Genomic DNA, 23012 nt, shown 5'->3' on the forward strand with positions numbered 1-23012 from the left:
AGCGAGGCCACTTAAATAGGCCAGTTAGCTTTCTTCTCATTGGCTGGGTCTGGGTAGGGTAAGGCAGGGGTGGGCGTCCCTGGCGTCAGCTCTCCCCACTTCCTGCCTGCCTGTCCTCTGCCCCCTACGTACAAGCCGAGAGGGAAGCACTGAGTTTGCCTCCATCCCTGATGGACCCCCAAACCCTTTGGAGCCTCGCAAGTTGTTCTGACACTGAGGTTGAAATGAAGAACAGGGAGATGGGAGTCAGGTTGTGGCGGGGGCGGCATTCCTTTCCATGGCAGATGAGAGATTCAGGGAGGCTGTCAGGGGGCAGCAGGAGGGAGGACCCAGCTCTGAAGTCAACGTACTTGACCGGATGACTACAGGGACCTCCAAAGAGACCCTCCATCACTGCCCCCCCCCCACACCCCCCTCCCAGCCTTCACTTGCCACCGACAACTGCTATGGGCAGCTACTCAGGGTGGGGGGGTATAGGGTTAACTACCCTCAATATAATATAATTATATTATAATGTAATTTAGAAGACAGAGACTATTAGTCACCTTAAGGTAACTCAATGCCCTCAGGCCACGCTCACCTTACAACCTGCCCAAGCAGGTAAGCAGGGAGTTAAACCAGGAGGGCCGCCGAGAGGGGCATGCAGTGGCCCAAGAGACACGGAGGAGGGGACTGTGCTTCTGGCCCTGGACCCCAAGAAGGGCAGAGGGGCAGGAAGGGGGTGGGAAGGAGCTGGGGGCAGGGGTGGGCGCTGGGGGGTGGGGCTGAGGTGCGCAGTAGCTCAGACGGCCGGCTCCCATCTGGAACTTCAGGAGATAAAGATGCTGCCTTTCCCCCTCTCTCCCATCTCTGGCTTGTTTGCTGCCCCTATTTGGGGGTGATTGCTGGGTAATGAATGTGGCAGGAAGCAGGCAAACAGCACAAATGAGATACAGCACCTAAGACCAGGCCAGGGCCCAGCAAAACACGCTTAATAAGGAGATAAGGAAATCAATTCTGCTTGTCTTCCCAGGCGTGCGACCCCGGGAGGGGCCTACAGGATTCGTGTCTTTCTGCCTTGCATGCTGGGTGGCAAAGCTTCTCCAGGACACAGAGCCTGATTCCCCAGGAAGGAAGAGCTGCTCGTTGGTGTGGCGAAAATAATAGTGGTGACAACCACCCTGGGGGTGATAATAACAGCCAGTGCTTTTGTGCCTTGCTGCTTACTGGGTGCTGTTTTGAGAAACGTCTTACATCAATTATCCCATTAAATCCTCTCTATGACCCTAAGAGCGCAGGGAGGACTATTCCCCCGTTTTATATATGAGGTAACCGAGGCACAGCGGGTAGGGGACTCGTCCAAGGTCACGGCACGGGTAAAGTGACACAGCTAGGTTTCCAGGGTAGGCCACCTGGCTTTCAGAGTCTGGGCTGTTACCCTGAAGCCGCGTTGCCCTTCTAAACACGACACGACACAACACAACACAACACAACAACACATCACGGCACAATATGACACAGCTGTGGGGTTCAGTATCTGCCAGGCACTGTTCTCCGTGGTGAGGTGCAGTGCAAACTCCCTCCAGTTTGCCCCGAGCCCTGTTGCTACAGTTATATGATGAGCATTACTGAGCACCCAGTACGTGCCTGCAGGCTGTCCTAGGCAGGATGCAGAGACCCACTGGGGGAGACAGACAGAGAAACGGTTACTTTCAAGATCATGTGTTGAGTGTTGTGACCGAGGTGTGGATGGAAGGCGAAGGGAGCACAGAGGGGACAGCCAGGCCATATGGCGTTCAGGGAAGGCTTCCTGGAGGAGGTGATGTCCAAGATGGATCCTGACAGGGGAGCAAGAGTTGGCCAAGGGAAGAAGGGACGGAAGGACATTCCAGGTAGCAACACACAGGCGCGAAGGCATGAATTGTGGGCAGTGGAGGGAGCTGCGAGCTGGTTGTTGTCCCCAGAGCAAAGCAGGTGCTGGAGCAGGGCCTGGAGGGAAAGCAGAGGGCAAGCCTGGGGCGGGGGTTGGGCTTTGTTCTGTGGGGTGCTTTCTCACCCCTGAAGAACAGCTTTGTCTGTCCCTTACTGACAGGGAGACTGTGGCTGGGTTTCTTGCCACCAGTTTCTGGAAGAGCCGTTTTAGAAACCAGTGCTCTTGGGCTGTGTTTCAGCTCTGTCTTCCCTTGCTGGACCCGCACGCCCCTCCCCTCCAGAGGATGAGGATTGGGAACTGGGGGGTGCTGCCAGTGCCAGACATTTAGGGGGCCCGGGCCCCACAGGTGCCCTGGTGGAGAGATGCAGAGGGGGCTCGTGGCTCTGAAAACTCAAGGACCCATCCGGACCTTCTCTGTTTGCCCCCTCATTGTCTGGAGCTTGACATCATTTTAAAGATGCCCTCTTTATTTGAATTGACTTAGTCTCCATCATTAAATAATTCATGTTGATTTAGAAAGCTTTGTTTCTAATGGGAGCCACAAGACAGCAGAGTTAATATTAGAACGGGCCAGGAAGATGAGGGAAATGGGAGGAAGACTGGGAAAACTCCCTTCCTAATAATTAACCCACCATCCAACCACCGCCCCCCCCCCCCCCCCCCCCCGCCCCGCCGCCTACTTCCAATCCCCCTCAGTCTGCTCTAGTTTCTGTTTCCCAGCGGTCGTTATCATCTGACATCCTCCGGACCCACACAAAGTGCTTGTTTAATCTGTTTACTACTGATTGACTGGCTCACTCTCTGCTAGAACATAGGCTCACCAGGGCAGGGCTGGTTTTCCCTTTCACTGACCGATGAACCTTGCTTGCCTAGCTCAGTGCTTGGCACCTAGTAGCTGTTCAGGAAATAGTTATTGATCAAAACCTCGGCTTCCATTTCCTCCCTGCTCCAGGTCCTCCAACTTCTCGCTTCTCAAATTTTCAGGCACTTAGCGAGATCAAATGCAATATCGTCCTCACAGCTCTAGCCCTGGAGCAGTAGAGATATTTGTCAACCCTGGGTCCCTGCAGGTGCGAGAAGGACACGGTCTGCATGTGTGTGCGTATGGATGTAACTTTAAAGTGTATGGCACGTTAGAGTGGGGGGGTGTTTGTTTGATGCTCACAACAGTTCTGGGAGATTTGTATTTTTATTATCCTCATTTTATAGATGAGGAATGAGAAAATCCATTCATTCACTCACTCATTCATTCATTTGTTTAAAAAACCCCAGATAGTATTGAGGACCTACTCTATACTAAGTGCTGGTTATAGAGAGTTGAACCAGAGACCCCGGCGGGGCGGGGAGCGCTAAGGACCTTGCTCAAGGTCACACAATGAGTGACCTGCATGTAGGGGTTCTGCAGCCAGCCCCTGACTCTTCCTGCTACACCCCAGCTCTGCTCATGTGCACGGGGGTCCTATGATGTCCCGCTAAGCTGAGTCCCCGTAGACATAGCTTGGAATGCATAGAAGCTGCAGACAGAGGGAGGACTCTGGGGTTAAAATGTACAGCCAAGTCCAGAATCCCAGGGCTGGGCAGGACTGTGAGAGTTCCCCTCTCCAGACTCAAAGTAGGATGCCTCACAAAACACTCTGTTACCTTTTGTGCCTCAGTCCCAAGCGGATTCTGGTTCCAGCGGGGGATGGGCCATATTCCTCAACTACTTGGTGCCGCAAGTTGGACTCCTTATTGTAGAAGTCACGGCGTTTTGGGAGCCCGACAGTACTTAGTGACCATCTTATTTATCACCACCTTCATGTTACAGATGAGGAAACTGAGAGCCAGAGAGGTGGAGTATCAGGGCCAAGATCACACAGCTGGTTAATGGCGGGACCTTGACTGTTGCCTCCAAGTCTGCTGCTCTGGGATACCATGATTCTTGAGATGTTCTGCAGGTGGAAAGATGCCTGTCTCGACCTGGCCCGAGTCAAGGCATGGTCCTCTGTGCCCCAGAGGGAATGCAGCCTGGCCGTTATCCTGGACCAGGGCCCCGGAGTCTTTGCCTGGCTCTGACCCTTCCCCTTCTTGCTCTCCTGGTCCCCTAGCTTCCTCCCTCTGCCTCCCAGGGTAGCAAATGCTCAGCTCCCAGTTGCTCCTTGCCTGATTGCATCTGAGAGCTGGAAACACTAGGCTAATTAATGTGTCTGTGACTCTAGGCTTGGCTGCTGGGGCTGGGTCCCCATGCCCTCCCTGGAGCACCACGGGCTCTGTGAGCTGGCCCTCTGGCTTCTCCAAGCAGGATGCTGGCAGATGCATATTTTAACAATGCACATCTGTTGGCTATATAATCCCTCATATTTGCCCTCCTCACTTGGTGCTTTGATGAAAGACCCCCAGGGGTCTCCCTCTGTTCTAGCCAAAGTCTTTGCTTTGCAATTTTGCTGGAATACCATCTGATTCTGCTCTCACATCTTCCGCAGGTTCTAATCAGGCTCTTACTTTATTTAATTAAAAATCTATCGCAGGCAAATACAGACTAAATTAGGAAGCTCTCTCATTCCTGGAACACAGGGAAGGCAGTCCCTCCCTTGGGGACCTGGCTGGGACATTTTCCCGGGCTGAGATGTCACCGCAAAGCAGATGGGGTCTTGGTTGGGAAGCTGGCTGGCCAGGGTAGAAACACCCCTCTCCCCTCTGCCGCTCTGTCTGTTCAGCACGGTGAGCGGACCAGAGCTCCCCTTCCAGAAGGCTGGGTCAGCTTCTGCACACAGGGCCTCTCTCCAGGGCAGTAGGTGGGGCTGTACACCGCAAAGAAACTCCGTCGGGCTGGGCGCCTCAGGCAGAGGCCTGCGGACCCGCCAAGGGGGGCTGGGGGGAGACACCTGCTGCACCAGCTCAGGGGTGGGACCTAGGGTGATCAGGAGGGGCTGGAGGCACAGTCTGGGGCAGCTCTTTCTTGCGTGAGGTTAGTTTGTTAGGAGGAGTGGTGTCAGTGGAGTCTTCAGGAAAGGTGGCCGGAATATGCTCAGGCCCCTTTTTCCCAGCTTTCGGGAATCCAGCAGGCTAGCCTGTCGGGGTCACCTGGAAACTCCTCCTTCCCCCTCTTCAACTGCCTTCCAGACTCGTAACGCCTTTTCCCCACACAAACCGGCTCTGTGCCAGGTCTGGCCCCAGGAGGGGGAGATGGGTGTGGGGGGGAGCCTTTTAGATGTGACCTAAGAAGGAACCGAGTCTGTTCAGATGAGACTCTGCGGCCCCGCTCTCAGCAGCCCAGCCCTTAAGCAACGAGACAAAGGAGATTGTGCTGGTATTTAGGGACGCAGACAGCACTGGTTTGGAGTTGGAAAATCTGGGGTCTATTTTGAGTGGTAATTAAGCCATGAGTGGCTTTGCTCTCCAAGTCTCAATTTCCTCATCTGTACAACATTTGGAGTAATTTGGGCTTGGATACGTCCCTGAGAGAGGAGAGGAGGCAGCCTGTGAATGATTGGGTGCCACCGGGCAAAGCTCTGACAGCAGGACGAGAACTTGAGGACGAGCTGCGTCTCTGTCTAGTCTAGGTCCTGCGAGAAGTCAGGAGTGGGCAGTGCTTGGGTCCTCCTCAACTTAGCATCCTTTGGTACTGTCTAGAAGGGGAGCAAGGCTGCAGGACGCAAATTATTTTGAGGACGGGGAACAGAATCATCTCTGGAGATGCCCAAAAGTGTTCCGGCATTGCACAATCAGAAAACATATCAGACACTAAATCCTCCTACTCTTCTCCACACCCCACACCACACTGTACCCCCATCCCCACTTCAGCCACCATCTCGGGAGAGATGAAGATGTCTGCCTCTTCCTTTCATATCCCTGATCACTCTTCTGCAGGCCCTTCTGGACCGAGCTGTCCCAGCTTAATTACCCTGCCGGACCCGCTTTCTTTTCTCTTTCCTTCATCACAGGCTAGGGGAGACGCCGGGGTGGAGGGAGGTTCTGGGGTCGGCCCTGAGCTCTGTCTCCTGTCTCGAGAAGCCAAGCCCCGAGCTCGGTAAGTGGTCGTCCGGGGCTTGCTGCTGTGCTTGGGATGATGTGCCCCGCGTGTTGCTGTGTCGATCTGAAGTTAACCTGACACGCTCTTAAATATTTCATCGGGGAGCAGCCACGCGCCTTATCCGCCAGGTGAGGAGGCAGCGCCCCAGCTGTTGACCCCGTGGTCGGAGCCTCACGGCAGCTGCTGGGGGCGGGCTCCCCTCTCCGCCGCCTGGGCCCCATCCCACCCGGGGCTGGCGGAGCCTCACCGAGGAGGCAGCGCGGTGGTGCCCGAGCCCTAGCCGGGAGACCCCCCCAACCCCACCCCCGGGGCCGGGCCCTTGGCGTCTCCAAGCCTCAGTTTCTCATCCGGGGCAACAATCCCTGTCCCACTGTCTTGCGTCAGAAGAGCGGAGGTAACGTAAGTGGAAGTGCTTTGAGAAGGGCGGTCAAGTGCACACACATGTCTGCTATTACGCCTTGTGTGTGCGGCTCGGTTCTCAGGGGCTTGGGCCTCAGTAGCCGCTGGCTGGAGGAGGGAGTTGACGGGGCCTGACCTCGAAGTCAGAAGGAGGCCGTTTAAGAGGCGGCCGAGCTCACTCCCTTGTCTTCAGGCAGGTCTGCCTGGGTGAAGGGGTGGGGACCTCTCAGGCAGGGTGTCCCAGGGGCAATGGGCTCCGGGGAAGCCAAGAAGAAGAAAGGCCAAGGCTGACAAAGGTCTGATTTGGCATAAGGGCCCAAAATGAATTTTCCTAGGGATGATTTAGGCAGTCAGTTCTCCAGCTGAGAGCCAGGGTTCCCAGGGAGCGGCGGAGGGTGGGGAAGGAACAGGTGCAGCGGTGGTCCCTAGGGATGCTGAAATCATGCTTTGTTAGCACCTAGTGGGAGAAAGCACGGACTCAAGGATGTGTCATATTCTCTGTATTTCCATCGCCTAGCACACGGCCTGACAACCATCACGTGTGCAGAATATGCTTCCTGATTGAATAAATAAGCATTCAGGAGCCCCTTTTAGCCCCTTAAGCTGGAGTCAAACCCCCTGGGGTTGGACAGGGTCACAGGTCGGTTAGCGGTGGCCTTCTGATTTCCAGGGCGGGAACTTTCACTTTCCCCTTTTTGGGGGGGATGGTGGGTCCTGACTCAGTGGGGCAGCAGTGGCCGGAGCCCAGCGTGATAACCCCTTTGGGCTTTGCCCAGCGGAGAGGCCCTTCTGGAAGTGAGCGCATGGTGCTTCCTGGAGTATCCTCGCCCCCCACGTGTCAACGGCTCTTACCCAGGACGGTGAGGCGTGCGGGGCGAGACCTTATGGCGGCTTGGATGGCCTGGCATTCGTACACGGCGTCATCTTGCAGCTCTGCCCGCAGGATCTTCAGGTGGTGCTCTCCTGACAGGTGGTTTCCTACCACCAGGTACTGTGGGTAACCTGTGGATACAGTGCACACGTGGGGGGTGGAGTGGGGCCGAGGGTCGGGAGGCATTCCTACCAAACAGGCACAGCGGTGGGACACGTGAGCAGGGGCTGGTCTTGGAGGCTGGGGGATAGGGGTGGGGGTGGGGGTGGCGCGACTGCTCAGGGCCTTGACCTTGGTGTGAGGAGCACAAAATCGAGAGCTTTCCCTGGATATTGGGCAGTGTGTGTGTGTGTGTGTGTGTGTGTGTGTGTGTGTAGGTTTAGGAATATTGGAGAAGCTATGATCAGAGAGGACAGAGAGAGCAGAGATGGAAATGCTAAGTGTGGGCAGACACAGCAGGGTTAGTGCTCTGGTAAGCGGTGTGCTCAGCGCTGTGGTTTACCAAGCAGACATGCATTTTGATAAGGAGACACACAGAGAGACAGAGAGACCCAGGCTGCGATTCTCAGCAGACAGAGAGAGAGAGAGAGAGGGAAGAAAACAGAAATCTCTGGAAAAGAATCAAGAATGACTTTGGGGGGAAAGTTTTGTTCAGGATGAGCAAATCAAGGCCCACCCTACCAGTGGCTGGCATCCTCTGGCCACTTTGAACCATAAGGGGCCCTATTCTGGTCACTTCTTCTCCGCACCTCAGACCCCAGGGCCTGATTAAGCACTTACGAGGCACTCAGGACACTTAGGAATGTGGGGCCCCTTATACTACTGGTGATGAATAATGGATAAATAAAAATTTGAGAATGATAAATCATTAATCAGCTTTCCTGCTGCTGTGTAGGGTGAATATAAATGCCAACGTAAGTCGTGGCTGGCCAGGCTGGGCAGATCCCCTGTCCTGGGCCTTGGGCTCTAGACCTCCTTAGTATCTCCCAGAAGGATCTCTTTCCCATCATCCCCTTACCTGAGCTCTGTCTCCCCTCCTCCCCACCCCCCACCAGCCTCTTACAGGGACCTTCCTCCCTGTTCTCTTCCCTTCTCTCTTCAGAGGCCCGCCCACCCTCCGGCAGCTACAAACCATTCCTCTTAAAAGACCTTCGCCAGGACAGTGTGAGTTCTCAGAAATGTGCCGTAGGAAGAGGGGGTTGGCCTATCTGGCCTTTTAAAGAGAAGACTAGGGCTCAAGCCAGTGAGAGAGAGAGAGAGACAGAAACAGAGAGACAGAGGGACATGCAATAGCTCTCCAAATATTTCCGTCTCTAAGTGCGGCTTAGATGTGTTCAAGTAGTTCCCAAGGACAGCACTAGCACCAGTGGACAGAATTAATATTCGGAAATACTTTAGAATATTCTTAATATAATTTGGAAGGTCCAGCGAGGATCTAGGCTGCCAGAGGTGGTAGTGAGGTCCCCATCAGTAGCTGCATTCAAGCACAGGTTGGTGATCACCTGTCAGGCACACTGCAGAGCAGATTTCTATCCTAGATAGAATATTGGAGCTCTAAGGTCCTTCCCATCATAAGCTAAGGGTGGGGCAGAGGTGGGGCAGGCCTCTCCAAGGGTGGGCCGTACAGGGGCCACTGACACCCATTCCTTGTCAGGGAGATAGCTGGGATCCTTCCCAGTATGTATTTTGGGGGCTTCCTGTGTGGCCGAGCCCTTCAGGCTCATGTCTTCATGGCTAGCATCGTCCCCATTGTGCAATCAAATGGCCCCGCCCAGCATAGCTGTTCTGGCCTGGCCAGAGATGCTCACATAGCTGTTCTGGCCTGGCCAGAGTATTTATTGAGTCGGCTGTACCCCCGGGGAGCACCACCTCCCCTCCTGCCCGCCCTTCCTGCCCTCTGCTGGGCTTTGGGAAGAAGTCCAGGTAAGTTAAGCTGGCTCTCCCCAGGGCCAGGACGAGGGGCTGGAAAGGGGTTCCTGCCCAGCCGTCTCCCCGCTGCTGCCCTCAATGTAGCTGGCTCGCCGCCCCCAGCCCTTCCAGCCCAGCCTCTGAATCCTGCTGTCTTTGATTAGTCCCTGGTCTCCTGCAGGCATCTTGGCTGGAGCATGTGTTTTTGTTATCTTGCAAGCGATCAGCAGCAGGATTTCGCTCTCATGAGCTGCTGAAAACATCAGTGATGGGTTTGTTTGTATTTGCCTAATTAGGCAACAAGCTGCAATGCTATCCCAAGGACTGGCAGGATCTTTGGAAAACACAGGCCCAGAGGCCTCGATTCTGAGCAAGTTCTAGCTCCTTCCGTAGTATTATTACTCTCTTTTGCTACGCTCAGGGGAGGCAAAATTATTGAGGGTCTGGGTTCTACAGTCCAAGTGCCTGGGTTCAAATGCCCGGTCTATCGCTTCCTAGCTCTGTTGTCTTGGGTGAGTTACTTTAACTTCTTTGTGCTTCCATCTCCTCATCAGCAAAATGGGGACACTATCAGTACGTGCGTGGCACACAGTAGAGTCTGTAAATGCTGGTTTAAAGAAAAATGACAGTGAGATAGAATAGCCAAAAAGGTCCCTTTCTTTAGAGGCGAGAACATGCAGGGTGCCAGGCTTTTTGGGTGTTAGGAGCCAGGGTCCCTCCCATACATGGGGATTGGGTGTATGTTTGAATCCATTTCTTTCTTGACTGTGACTTTGTTTACCTGTCAAATAAAGGGGGAGATCCTTCTTTTTCTCCCTGTGGATCATTGTAGATTTATGACATAATGTCTGAGAATCACTTGAGCTTCTTAGAAGAAGAATGTTCTATCAATATGAGGGCATGCATTTATAAATCATTTCCTTTGAAATGATTTTCAGCCTTGGTGACCAGAAAGACAGTTAGGTCTTCAGTGAGGGAGTGATTCCTGGTCCACTGAGCCGGGCCACACAGAAAAGGATAAAATTAAAAAACAGAAGAGGATGGAGCTGTGGTAGGTTGAAGTCTCACAATTCTGGGCCTCGGTTTCCCCACAGGGGGACCTGTGCCATTATTGAGTGCTCTGCAAATACTTGCTGAATGAAATCGAGATCTATTCCTCTCTCTTTCTTGTCAGGTAAGCAAACAGTATTTATTGAGCATGTGAGTTTCTGTCATTATTGTCATGATGCTTTTTTGGGGATCGGTGATCAAATATAGAAAATGCTTTACCAGGACTTTGAATTTAGTGGCTATGCAAGGAGATGGACAACCTTCTTTGTATAAATGGAGTCAAGTCAGAGAGCAAAGAGACCCCAGTTCATCAGAACCCTTCGTCAGTACTTAGTGGGACCCACTCCTGATCCCAGAGAGCCATTCATGGAATTGGATGCCAGAAGGTCAGTTATCCATGTAGTGATGAACATCTGGGGTGGACCTTGAGCTTCCCCTTGGCCACCAACCCAAAAAGACCCCAGTCCTTGACCGGAGGCTGCAAACCACTGACCAGGAACCCGGAGCACCTCCTTAGCTAGCAAAGATGCTGGTCCAAGCTGAGAGCCACGCAGACCATGAGTGATTCTGGTTTGGGAAGGTGAGATCATTCCCCCAGCTTCTCTCAGGTAAGGAAGTTCAGAGCCCCTGAAATTGGCTGGTTCCCATAATACTTAAATTTTATGGCAGCACAGTATATTTTGGAGATATTATTGTGTATTTTATCCATGCTCAGCTGGGCTATAGCGCTCAAACCCGGTGATGCTATTGACCATGGCTATAATGTTTCAATATACATTTTTGGCAAGACATAACTCACATTTTAAAATATTAATTTCCCAACCATCATGTTCCTGAGTGCACTTCGATTTTTATTTTCCTGCAGCTGTACACCACGAGAGAAGCAAAGCTACTTCTCAGTTGAATACATATATATTTTTTTCTCCTCCTCCACCCTCAGCCATTCCCCAATGGCAGGGACACCCAGATCCCTCGTTCCGAATTTTCCAGGTTATGCTAAGCCTCGCAAGCTGTCACATGCCTACCTCCCCAGGAGAGAATAGTAATTGCTGATAGGTAAGTGACCAGGAGGATGATTCTATTCTTTTCCCCCCACCGGGGGAGAGGATGGATTGGAAGGACATCTATGTGAGTTAAGGGTTGACATTCACAACGGTTAACAGATGATAGGGCATCACACCAACCGGAGGGAACTCAGCTGCCAGGGGCAGGAGCCTACCGGGACATCCTTGCTCAGTACCAGCCTGGGTGGGCTCAGTGAGGTTTGCACTTGAAACATTCCTTTTCTTTTCTTCCCATCACATGGTAACCACTAAAAGCAACTGGGTTCCTTTGTGAGTTTTCAATTTCTTTGACTCCCTTTAATGGATGACAGCCCGGGAAGAACCAGGTGGTCACTTAAGTGGGGGATACATTTTGGACCAAGAAACAGGAACACGTTACTTCTAGGAATCTGACTCTACCTGAATTGTGTTTGACTTTCAGAGAGATCCCCCAGGGCCACACTGTTCGGGTTTGACCGCCAGAATTGAGGGTTTACGTATAATTCATTACTGGTAGTCAGAAGGGCTCTCAAAGTCCTATGGATCCTGGACCCAGAGCTTGCCTATCCTGACTCTACTCGGCGGGTGGGCGGGGGGGGGGGGGGGGGGGGGATGCACAGTGAAACCTGGAGATTTAATCTCCAAATGCCCATGAAGATGGGGTTCCCTAGGAGGGTGGCTGGGTCAGGCAGGGACGGGTTCCAGGCCTTCCCGGGGAGGTCTGGGGGTACTCACTTGAGAGGTCCCTGCCCACTCCCAGAGCCAAGCCGTCTTTGATCCACAGGACGAAGCCATCGTATTCAGGGATGGCACACAGCAGTGTCACGGGCTGGCCCGACACCACGGCCTGGTCCTGGGGTTGTTGGCTGAAGGAGTACACTTGGCCTAGGAAGGAGACAAGCACAGCGGTCAGTTACTTGCAGGTAGCAGCATTTTCTGGAGGAGGAAATGGGGCCCAAGGAAGTGGCAAATACTAACAGGAGCTGGGCTTGGTCATGACCGAGCAAGTACTGAGTATGCATTACCTTTAGCTTTTTACAGTCGCCATAACGCTTAGACCTTACCAAGCCCAGTTTGCAGGGGCCTGGATGTTAACTAAATTATCCAGAAGTGTCTGGTGGCAGGACAAAGGCTATAAATATAGAGTTTTCTGCTCTAAAGACTGTATTTTCACCTACTGAGTTGCGCTGTGCCCAGATCCCTAAGCCGGTCCTGGAAGGAAAGCTGAGGAAGCAGGCTGATGTGATCCGTGTTCCCTGGGGGGCCACAGATGCATGGACAAGAGGACATTGACATTTACGGAGCCCCTGGCCCATAGCAAGCTGCATTTCACGTGCCCTCCCTTCTGTAACCTGTTTAATTACATGTCAGGGCAGAAATAGCCCGATGTTACAGCAGGGAAAACAGAATCAGGGAGGCAAAGTAACCTACTCAAGATCACACAGCTAATGAGTGGTGGAGCAGGGGTCTGACTGGGGGGCGGTCCCTGTGACTTCCAAGCCCGCATTCTTTCCCAAGCCCTGCCCAGCAGATAGAGACACACAGCTCAGGAAAGTGGACCCGGTGGGTGGGCTGCTGTCTCAGCCTCTTCTCCCCCACATGGGAGAGTTGGAGATGGCCACGGAGGACCTGGACCCTAGCTATTGCCCATCGTGGGGACACAACGCCCCAGGCTTGGACCACTGCTAAGGCCAATGCTCTCAGCAGCAGGTGGTCCGAAGAAGGGAGTGATACACATGTAAAGAAGCGGAGGGAATGGGGCGCCTGGGTGGCTCAGTTGGTTGAGCGACTGCCTTCGGCTCAGGTCATGATCCTGGAGTCCCTGGATCGAGTCCCGCATCAGGCTTCCTGCTCGGCAGGGAGTCTGCTTCTTCCTCTGACCCTCTTCCCTCTCATGCTCTCATTCTCTCTCAAATAAATAAATAAAATCTTAAAAAAAAAAAAAAAAAGAAGTGGAGGGAAGCGGGCCAGGGGGGTGGAGCCGGCGGTGGGGCTCCCCAAGGGCAGCCGTGGAGGTCCGCCTCAGAGAGCTTGTGGCAGGTGGGAAGGTAGCCGGTTGCAACCTGATGAGATCTTGGCTGGGTCTCTGAGGAGTCTCATTAAAAATCAAATTGGCCCTGAATTGTGGGAGTAACACTGTTTATTCCGATTTGAGCTTTACAAATTAGATTTCATAGGACATTTTAATCAGCTATGTGTGGTGGGTTTATTTATTTTTTTTCCTCTCAGTCTCTTCAAGTTCTCTGTTGTAATTAGACTGTTTCTGGCACCAAAACAAGAGAGAGAGAAGGAGGAAGAGAAGAGAGAGGAAAAGGAGAAGTGGGGGGGGGCCTGGAGAAAGAGCCCAAGGAAGGGGTGACGTGAGGAGGGTCAGGGAGACGGGAGGGAGCTGGAGAGGCCTGAAGAAGGGGCCAGGAAGGGAAAGAGGGCAGGGAAGGAGGAGGAAAGGGAGGAGGGGAGGAGGGGGAAGGCTGTAGGGGGGCACTCCTTTCTGAGGCTCTTTTCTCCCCGCTCAGTGATGATTTCACAGCTCCTTCTTATACCTCAAAATCTTTCTTGCAAGAAGGACAGTGTCAAGACAGCTGCCATGGCTGCCAGAGATTGTGTTATCAGAGAGAATTATCAGGTTGTCAGCTGGGGGCAGAGGGACTGTAATGAGAAGGCCCCAAGCAAGTGGTGAGGACCCTGCGGGGGTCCCACCCCGGGCCCGCTTCCTCAGGTGAGGGTGAGGATAACAGACAGTTGAGGTACAGGGGGCATCCCGAGGGGGGTGCGGGTGGCGGGGTGGGGGGTGAGCCCTGGTTGGTGCAGGGAAAGCCGAGACTGGCCATGGAGGAGGACGTGGAGTGCTCACTAGCTCACTTTGGATGCTGTCTCAGAGCCATGGATTGGGGCAGTCACGAGATCCCCCCAATAAGCCCTGAGCACACAGAGAGCTGAAGGGACAGTGAAGAGTAGGGGAGGGCCTGGGCGGAGGACAGTCTGATCCATCCCCAGCAGGCTTCAGAGAGCTTTCTAGAACATCTCAGCAGGCTTCAGAGAGCTTTCAGCTCCCACATTGGGTCTGTTTGGATCCCTTCGGCTTTTCTATGGAAAGAACGTCTCTTGGGGTAGGGTGGGGGCACGGAGATAGATATACTGGACAGTCTCAACAAAACCACCCAAAGAACAGTATTTACCCATTATTTTTTGGGAGGGGATGATTGGTGCTCTGACAATTTTCTTTTTCAATCTAATTTTAATTTCTGTGCATTAAATACATGCCACGAGAAATACTTTTTCTTTCAAATCAGTGAGATGCTTTTTCAAATAGAATCATAAGCTGAGTGTCACTATCTAGAGTAGAAAAAATCACAGTGCTGTGGGTGGAGGGGAGGTGGAAGGATGGGGTGCACTGTCTTTTCACCCATAGGATGTACCTTGAGTTTTCTCTTCCGGGCTTCAAAGCTCCTAGGAACACAGTGTGCATCCATGGGTGTAGTTTCCAGGCCAAAAATGCTCTTCACTCGTTCCCTCACAGCTGGTTTCTTTTCCCTGTCTTTCCGGCTCCCAGGAAGTGAACTGTGAGTGAACCCGGGATCTTTTCTAGAACATTCTGGGCGTTATGGTAAGTAGACAGGAAGCTCCTTGAGAACATTTGTGATTCAACACACATTTATTGCGACCTGCTACTAGGCAGGCATTGCACTGCCTTGTGGGAAACAGATGGATATGACGTGGTCCTTCCCTCCAGGAGCGAACATCTGTGCGCCCACCACACCCAGACAACTCTGCTCTGGGCACAGAGTATATGCTGCACCCACCAGCACACCTTGTGCCATCCATCCCAAGTTTTCTGCCTCAGTTTCCCATTGTGCCCACTGACATTCTCCTGCTGTGAAGCCTGGCAGTCAGTGTGACCTCCCTTTCCTACTTCATTTTTAATCTGTCCCCATCACCAAGTGTGGCCCAGCCCCTCCTCCACAGCATCTCCCAGACCCACCCTTTCCTCTCCATTCCTACGGCTGCAATCCAAAGTCTGGGCCCTCCCCACCTCCGCCTGGGTTCTTTTGACAGCCTGTGAATGCTTTTAGGTCCAACCCTGAGTCTTCTCCCTAAACCACCACTTTCCTCGTGCACTCTCTCCCTTTCCAAGGGGTGGAAAGTCTAATGGCTCTCTACTACCTGCCAGACAGCACCCGACAAGCTTCTCCAAAATCCGACCCGCTTCTCTCCAGGTGCTCAGCAGCCATTCACTTATGTCACCTGTCCCATGTCATCGAAGTCCCACCATTCTGGAATCGCCCCTCTCTCCAGGGCTCCCTAACCAGCCCTGCCCTCACTGAATGCCAAATTCCCCTCCAGGAGCTTTTTCTGTGCCTCTAGGCACTTCCTGTCACCAAGGGGGGGATCTTTTCTCTTCTCCTCTCCTCCCCACTTTTCCTCCTTCCCATTCCCCCTTAACTTCTTCAAAACTTTATTGAGCATTTACTATATATCAGATGCCAAAAGAACAAAGGTAAGTGAGAAATGGAAGGTAAACTGAGGGCAAGAACCACAGCCGTCTTTTTCATCTTGTATTCTCAGCACCTGGTCTAGTGCATAAGCACTGAATACACTTGACTTGTGACCTTGTGGCCCACCTACTCTAGTTTGTCCCCTGAGATCTGTGGTCAAGAAGGAAAACTGTTTTTACATTATAAACTACTGATTGGGCAGATACTGTGCTGAGCACACCACACAGAACGAGTGAGGTGAGAAGTGAAGGGAAAGGGCCAGAGTCTCAAGAAGTCAGGCTTTGTAGGGTAAAAATAACTCATTCATGGAAGACCTACTTCAACCAAAGCTTTGAATATAACTACAATGCTAGTCGGGTATTACTACCCACATTTCACAGATGAGCTGAGGCTCCCAGAAATAAAGTGACATGCCCAAGGTCACCCAGTTGTAACTCAAGGTCACACAGTGGGCCCTGGTGCAATTCAAGGTCACGCAGTGGGCCCAGGTACAATAAAGACCCAAATGTCTCTGGTTGCAAACCCTGTTTTCTTGCCACTTCCCATATTGGTTATTGAATTAAGGGTCTAGATTCGAATTTTTATCCACAAATCAGGACTCCCTCCATTCAACCCCAGCAACCATTGCCCTTAGACCATCTAAAAAGAGGCAGAGGATCTCTGGAGTGAAAAGCGATTTCTTGGTTCTTCCCTAAGTTTACATGGCCTCCTGCCAGTTGCTGGTCTGCAACACTGAATTAGGGTTCATGGTGGAGTCTAGTACTGGCCACCATGGGGGCTAGGAAAGAAAGGAGGTGTAAAATTACTGGCACTTAGTATTGTATAGTCATTATCTATATAACTATGTTATTATATAAATATATAGAACTAGCTATATATCACAAATAATACTTTTATTGTTGTAGAATTCATAATAGCTAACTTCCATTGCATGTAGCGTGTGTATTAAGAGCTTTACGTGGGTTATTTGACAAATGCTCTCCTTCACAGTCCTGTGTGACAGGTGCCCTATCAGGCCTCCGTGAGGATGAGGCTGTCCAGGGGCCCAGGGCACTGAGGGGTGGGGGAGGGACACCAGGCCCAGCAGTCCTATTCCAGAGCTGTATCCTAAGCCCTGGGAGCTCACAGAACCCCCCCGAGACCACACTCTCCCTTGCCCTTGGCCGGGACTGCCAAGTCTAGGGAGACTCTCAGGGAAGGCTTGGACAGAAACACACTTGGTGGGTTAGACCGAGTGGGATGTGGTTCCAGTGGTCACTGCAGGCACCTTTCCTGTTCGCTCTCCCAGGAAGAGAGGGGCCCTGCAGAATGTGGAGGGGGCCCAGGGGCCACTGGAGAGCCCGTGAGGCGACTGTCCGCAGCCTGCAGGCTCCCTGCACGCCCAGGCTGCCGTGGACTTCGCAGGCCAAGAGGGCGCCTTCCCAGCTCTCCAACTGGGCCTTTACAACTCTGAAGTTGGGAGGGAGGTATTTCTCCCCACTGCACTCAGAGAGAAGAGATGCCAGCCTCAGGGTTCTGCAGTGGCTCAGTGGGGCTTAGAGTTCGGCTCTGAAGGCCCCCAGCGCAGAGATCTCCCTCCACCTGCTCGGCAGGTAAGGAGCCTGGAGGCAGAAGTGCCGAGCAGGTGGGGACTTTGGAGGCCTTCTCTTCAAACCGCAGGAAGCAGGGGCTGTATCTGGCTGGGAAGGATAGAGAGGAGGGTGGGCTCTGAGGAGCCCCATCCTGATGAGCCATATGCGCAGCCCACGTGGTGGGCTCTGAGTCAGGATGGCTGGTGACTGGCAGGCGGGAGGAGGTGTGGGGGCTGCAGGGCACGTGGCAGGAGGGCCCTCAGCTCTTCAGTGCTGAGAAGGACAGGTGCAGGTGCAGCCCGGCCTAGAGAGAGCGGTGGGGGATGTAGCATTGGGAAGCCTCTGGGCTCTGGTCCTGGGCCAGAGCTTCCCCCTCCCCGACCCCCTGCAGCAGCCCAGCTGGGAGTCCTCCCCTCCTGCCATCCTGTCTGGTCTGTCCTCCGACCAGCTCTTTCCCTCGGCTCTCCGCTCAGGAGCAGGGCAGCTCAGCTGCCTCTCTCCTCTTCTCCAGACTGCTTGCTTTCTCGAAAGCGCCCCATGGGAGTGCTCATCTCCATCCCTCCTCCCTCCTTCATCTGCACCAGCCCAGCAGGCTCCCTGAAGGGGCCACCCCCTCCCAGCCCTGACCACATGGCCCCTCACCTTAGACTCTTTTTGGGGACTTGCAGTACACAGTAGCATGGAATGAACCATCACCATCTGGCTCTGGGAGGTCCCCACTGTCTTCTGAAGACCCCATGATTCTCTATGAGCTCACACACCTCTGGCCCCTGATCTGAGGTCACCCCTCAATTCCTGACTATTTCTTGGGGAGGGAAGAGGCGTTTTGTATGGAAGACTGAGGTTATAAGGGCCAAATCGCCAGGAGTGATGGTTTTATAGCAGTGGTCTGGGGGCCTGGCTGCTGTGGGGTACGCGGGCACATGCGCACGTGTGCGTGTGTGCGTGTGTGTGTGTGTGTAACAAGTAGGAAGAGGGCCCAGTGGCCCCATGTGCATGGTGGTCGGGGTCCTTAATGGCAGGCTCACGTCACCCACCCCTTGCCACCCATAGCTGTCAGCCCCGGATCTTTTGGGGATACATTCTAGTACTTGAGTGTCCCAAGTCTGTTGCCACCTCTATGGGCGTAGGTTTTTGTGTCTCTCCCCGTCACCGATCTGGTGCTCAGGTGGTTCCATGCTGGTGGCGAGAGGGAATACGCACAGGGTCAGCAGGGGCTGGTGCAAACAGCATGAGATTTGGGGTTAGTTAGTGTAGCCGAAAAGAGAAGGCCTCAGTGCAAACCGCACTGGAGACTGATGTGGGGGGCAGTGTTGCTAATGTCCCTGACATCCTTTCTTTCGATCTATGCTCAGAGGTCAGATCAGAGGCAGTCCAGGGATGGCATGTGGGTGTGCCCCCTTGCCCCCTCCCATATTTGGGCACTTTGGCCAAGCCTTTGCTCCAGGAGCAGGTTGAGGGAAGGAGACCACTCCCCTTAGGGTTAACCCCAGCCATTCCTGGACAGGAACTAGGCCGCTTGGAATGCTTGCCCTGGCTTCTGAGGAGCCCAGTGCTCGGCAAACCCATGCAGACAGTCACCCTTGTTCTGCTCCTTCAGAGGGGGACAGAGCTGGTAAAGGAGCAGGGCCCTGAGAGGCTGAGTGATGCCCTGGGGATGCCCAGCAGTCCAGAAGCAGGCGGAGCAAGAACTTCTCTGGTGCCCTGGGGACGTACCCACCACCACCCCTATGCCTGAGTGCGGGGCAGCCCAGCTGAAACCCCTGCCTGCCTCAACTCCCAGGACATTCAGCAAAACTTACTGAGAGTGTGTGGATGGCCACATTTGACCATAAGTCGCTAGGCTACAAGGGAGAACGGGCTCGGTCTCATCAAGGGGTCACATAAAGCTCTTTTTGGGTTTGCAAAAGGCCTGTTGCAAGCAGGAGGGTTGGAGGGAGGAAACCGAGAAGCTTCGTGGAGGAGGAATCATGATATGGGGAACACGATGGAGGAGAGATGTCATTCTGGGTTAGGAAAAACATGCAAGCGAAGGCATGAGTGACGAGTAACCTCAGGTACCTGCTTTGAGCACCTGCCAAAGCCTGGGTCTTGGAGAGCGCAAGGAACACAGGGGCAGGCAGGCCTGGGCAGAAGCTCACTAGCACTATGATCTGGGGCACGTTCCTCACCCTCATCTGTAAAATGGGAGTGACACACCTACCTCGCACAGCTGCTCTGGGGAGAGGACTCGTGTGTAAATGATCCTGGCACACGGAGGCATTTCACAAAGGGTTGTTCTTAGTTACATCACCATCCACGAGTCTTTCCTGAGCCCCGGACCACTAAAAGTAGAGCCACATCCTGGGGCACCGGGTCACTGAGTCAGTTAAGCATCCGACTCTTGGTTTCGGCTCAGGTCGTGATCTCAGGGTCGTGAGATTCAGCCTTGAGTCTGGCTCCACCCTGGGTGCGGAGTCTGCTTGAGATTTTCTCTCTCTCTCTCTCCCTCTTCCCTGCCCCTCCCCCTCCATTTTCTCTCTCTCTAAAATAAATAAATCTTTTTTTAAAAAAGTGGGGCCACACAGCACCTGGAATGAGGGATCCCAGGAGGCTTTGCAAATCTGAAGTTGCACCGATTAGAAGCTGCTCCTTCCCATGAGTCTTTCGAGTCTTTCTCACCTTCGGGTGAATGGGAGGCTGCGGGGCCACCTGTAGGTCTGCCGATTGGCATCACCCCAGCCCGCCTCAGTCTCCCGATGCTGCTCCGCCAGCCATGCAGAACAGGCTCAGTGTTGCCGTCTGCTCTGTTATCAGTGACCAACTGGGGAAGGCTTTAAGAATACTTGTACGGGGGGGATATTTACTCCAACTTTTCCCAGCCCGGAGGATGCAAATTGCCTCTTAGGAGATTAAGGGAAGCTGCCCTGCTCCCGAGAAGCAAGCAGATGGGAGCAAGGGAAGGGGAGGAAGGAGCCAGCTCAGAGGCCCCCTAGCCGATACCAGGATGACACCAGGCGGGGTGGGAAGGGACCGGGGCAGGATGACTCTGACCATATCCGGGATAACTCCGATCATACCCGGAAGCCCAAGTCTTGACTTCTGCTGTTTTCCTGCTGCTCAGCACAGGACCAGCTCCTAATGCAGAAGAATGAGTTTTGGGAAGTTTCCAGAAGGTCTTGTCCTGACCTACTCAGGGGAGCGGAACTGGGGGGTGATGGCGTTATGCCCGAGCCCACTGACTACCGCAGCTGATGTTTCTGGAGAGTGAGATGGGACCAGCAAAGGTGCCAGCCATGGGCAGAGGCACGTCTCCGCTAGCACCTCCAGGGCCTCTGGCTGGGTGTGGGGGTCAGACGAGGGACTGATCTGTTTTCCATGACAAGGAGCTTAGAGTCTGGAGGGGACAAATATGCGCAGAAGGGACTGGAATTACTAGCATTGCACAATCAGTGCCCAAAGTGAAATATAAAGAAAGTCCCAAGGAAGAAAAATATCTCCTTCTGAGGGAATGAGGGAAGGAGTCCCAGAAGGGTTGGCTTCTGACGTGGCCTCCAGGGTAAGGGATAGGAGGGCAAGGAGGGAATGTTCCCTGGAATGGGAAATGGCTTAAGTAGCACACGGAGGTCAGAACGTGATGGTGAGGCCACATGATCTTGGCTGGATCTCTGGCTCTACCATTACAGCCGTGTGGCCCTTGGGCACATTCCCCAGGCCCTCTGCACCTGACTTCCCCCACCGGGATAGTAATCAGTGCTTGCTGGGTTGTTTGTGAGAATGACATGGGGCATTTTGCGTAAAGTGCACAGAGCCCCGCACGCCTTCCACAACGGAGCGGCCACCGTCACTAGGAACCAGGTAGGACTGGTGCACGGCACGTGGCCGTGTAGACGTCTTCAGCAGGATGCATTCCTAGGGAATCATGGTAGGCCTGGTTGTGTCGGCCCTCGAGTGCATGCTAAGAAATTTGCACTTAATGAGAAATCATCAAAGGGCTTGACCCACATGCTCAGATCTGAGTTTTAGAAAGATCACAGCAGTGACAGTGAGGAGGGTGGATGAAGGAGGATAATCTGAAGATAGGAAGACTGATCAGGAAGATTTTGCTGTCATCAGGGCTCAGGCTAAAGCCGCATCGTGGAAAGAAGAAAATGGATTTAGGAGCCACTTGGAGGTAGAATAGGTAGCATTTGGCAGGAGATGAGAAGGATGGAGGCATAAAGGTCCTGTCTCCCTGGCCTGCAGGAAGGGGTGAGTAGGTGACCTATGGAACCATTTCTGTGTCAGGAGGGGAAGCATGTTTGGGGGGGCAGTGAGTTCCGTTGTAAATATGTTGATGGAGAGGGGCCCTGAATCATCAGGAGAAGGTGTCCTGGGTGCAGTTGGGTCCATGGGTCTGGAGGAAGCTGGTGTGAATAACTCATGCTTAGTGAGCACTCACATCTCAGGTAGTAGGAGAAGTGGTTCTACAGTATGTCCTCTCATTTGGGGTTGACTTGGGAGTTCATCTCCAAATAGGGGAGGTTACTGATGCCGATGTGACCCTCTAAGAGGGACACGGCTGCTCCAGGCTGGGCAGATCGGGAGCAGCTGTCTTGGGTGGCATGGGCTGCCAAGGTCTGCGCAGGCTTAGAGCCCTGTCAGGATGGCAAGAGGTCATCTAACCCCATCTTCTTCCTTTGGATTGGGACTGGAGACACCAACAGAGAAGCCAGAAGAACAAGGCGGGGGTGGGGTGGAAGAGGGGCCGTCTGTCCATTGTTTCTTCTAGACTCTCTGCTGGGAGAGAGACCTGAAAACACTTTTACCCTCAACATTACCATTTGCAGCCACTAGCAACTTGATTCTGATACACAGGTGAGGAGAAGCTTGCCGAGATGGTGAACATTCCAGAAACTGCACTGGAGTTTTGTTTGGGCTTACACAGGAGAGCCAGACTGCTGCTCTTCCCCGGGGCTGGATGTGGGCCAGGAATTCTGAGGGCACGTTTTCCCGCCCTTGCTTCTTATCTGAGCTGGGGGCGCCCAGGTAGCCTGTGATTCTCCTGGTCTCACACACCTCTCCCCAGGATGCACAATCCGCCAAGGTTGTCCTGGATAGCGTGGGTCTTTAATGAAGAGCAATGGGGCTGGCTGAGGCAGGGTGACTCCAAAGTCACTATAAATCCTTCGCCTACTGATTATCAGCCTGTGGCCCGGGCCAGAGCCTGACTGTCCTCATTAGTGGCAAGCGGAGGGAATCCTCCATCCATTCAGCCAAGTTCTGGATGCCAAGAGGATACTAATAAGTGCTTCTGGAAACACTGGTGCATCGGAACCTGGGAAGGAGCCCATCCATCCCTGCCTGCGTCTGACCAAGATGGGAAGGGCAGAGAAGTGCGGGCTTTGGTGGTCATGGTGGGGGATGGTATGGAGTAGAGATGGGAGACACTTGGGCAGCCCACAAAGGCTAGGAGCCAGGATGCCATATCAGGCTTGCTGCAAGGCTGGCCATGGGACCCAGGCTAGGCCCCTTTCTTTCTCTGAGCCTCAGGCTCTTGTGTGTTCAGGAATATGTGCTCCCTGGACCATTGTTGGGGAAAGGTAGAGAGCAGTAGGAGAGAAAGAAGGGGATGCTAAAGAGCAGGATAGAGCTAAGTCATTAGCCTGAAAAAAAGTGTAGGCATGGGCTGTGGGCAGACCCAGCATATACGGTTACCCTCTTAGAGTGGATCGGGTGGGAACCCCTGGGAGGTGGGGCCCGTGGATTGGCTGACTCCATGGTGTCCAGCA

The 23012-nt window shown here is 53.5% G+C and overlaps 1 protein-coding gene across 4 annotated transcripts in view; it reads right to left on the reverse strand.

Annotated features, from left to right (window-relative positions):
• KIRREL3 (kirre like nephrin family adhesion molecule 3) overlaps positions 1 to 23012 on the reverse strand; it is a 536120-nt gene that overhangs the window by 78621 nt on the left and 434487 nt on the right. For 3 of the 4 annotated variants that reach the window (XM_032426386.1, XM_032426387.1, XM_032426385.1), the window contains exons 4-5: positions 11931 to 12080; positions 7176 to 7325 (exon numbers count right to left, since the gene is read on the reverse strand). In XM_032426386.1, the coding sequence (XP_032282277.1) occupies positions 7176 to 7325; positions 11931 to 12080 (300 nt within the window). The remainder of the gene's footprint in view (positions 1 to 7175; positions 7326 to 11930; positions 12081 to 23012) is intronic. The other variant, XM_032426388.1, reaches the window with a different exon arrangement.

Source organism: Phoca vitulina, unplaced genomic scaffold (genome assembly GCF_004348235.1).
Source record: "Phoca vitulina isolate PV1807 unplaced genomic scaffold, GSC_HSeal_1.0 scaffold34, whole genome shotgun sequence".
In the NCBI taxonomy this organism is placed as follows: domain Eukaryota; kingdom Metazoa; phylum Chordata; class Mammalia; order Carnivora; family Phocidae; genus Phoca; species Phoca vitulina.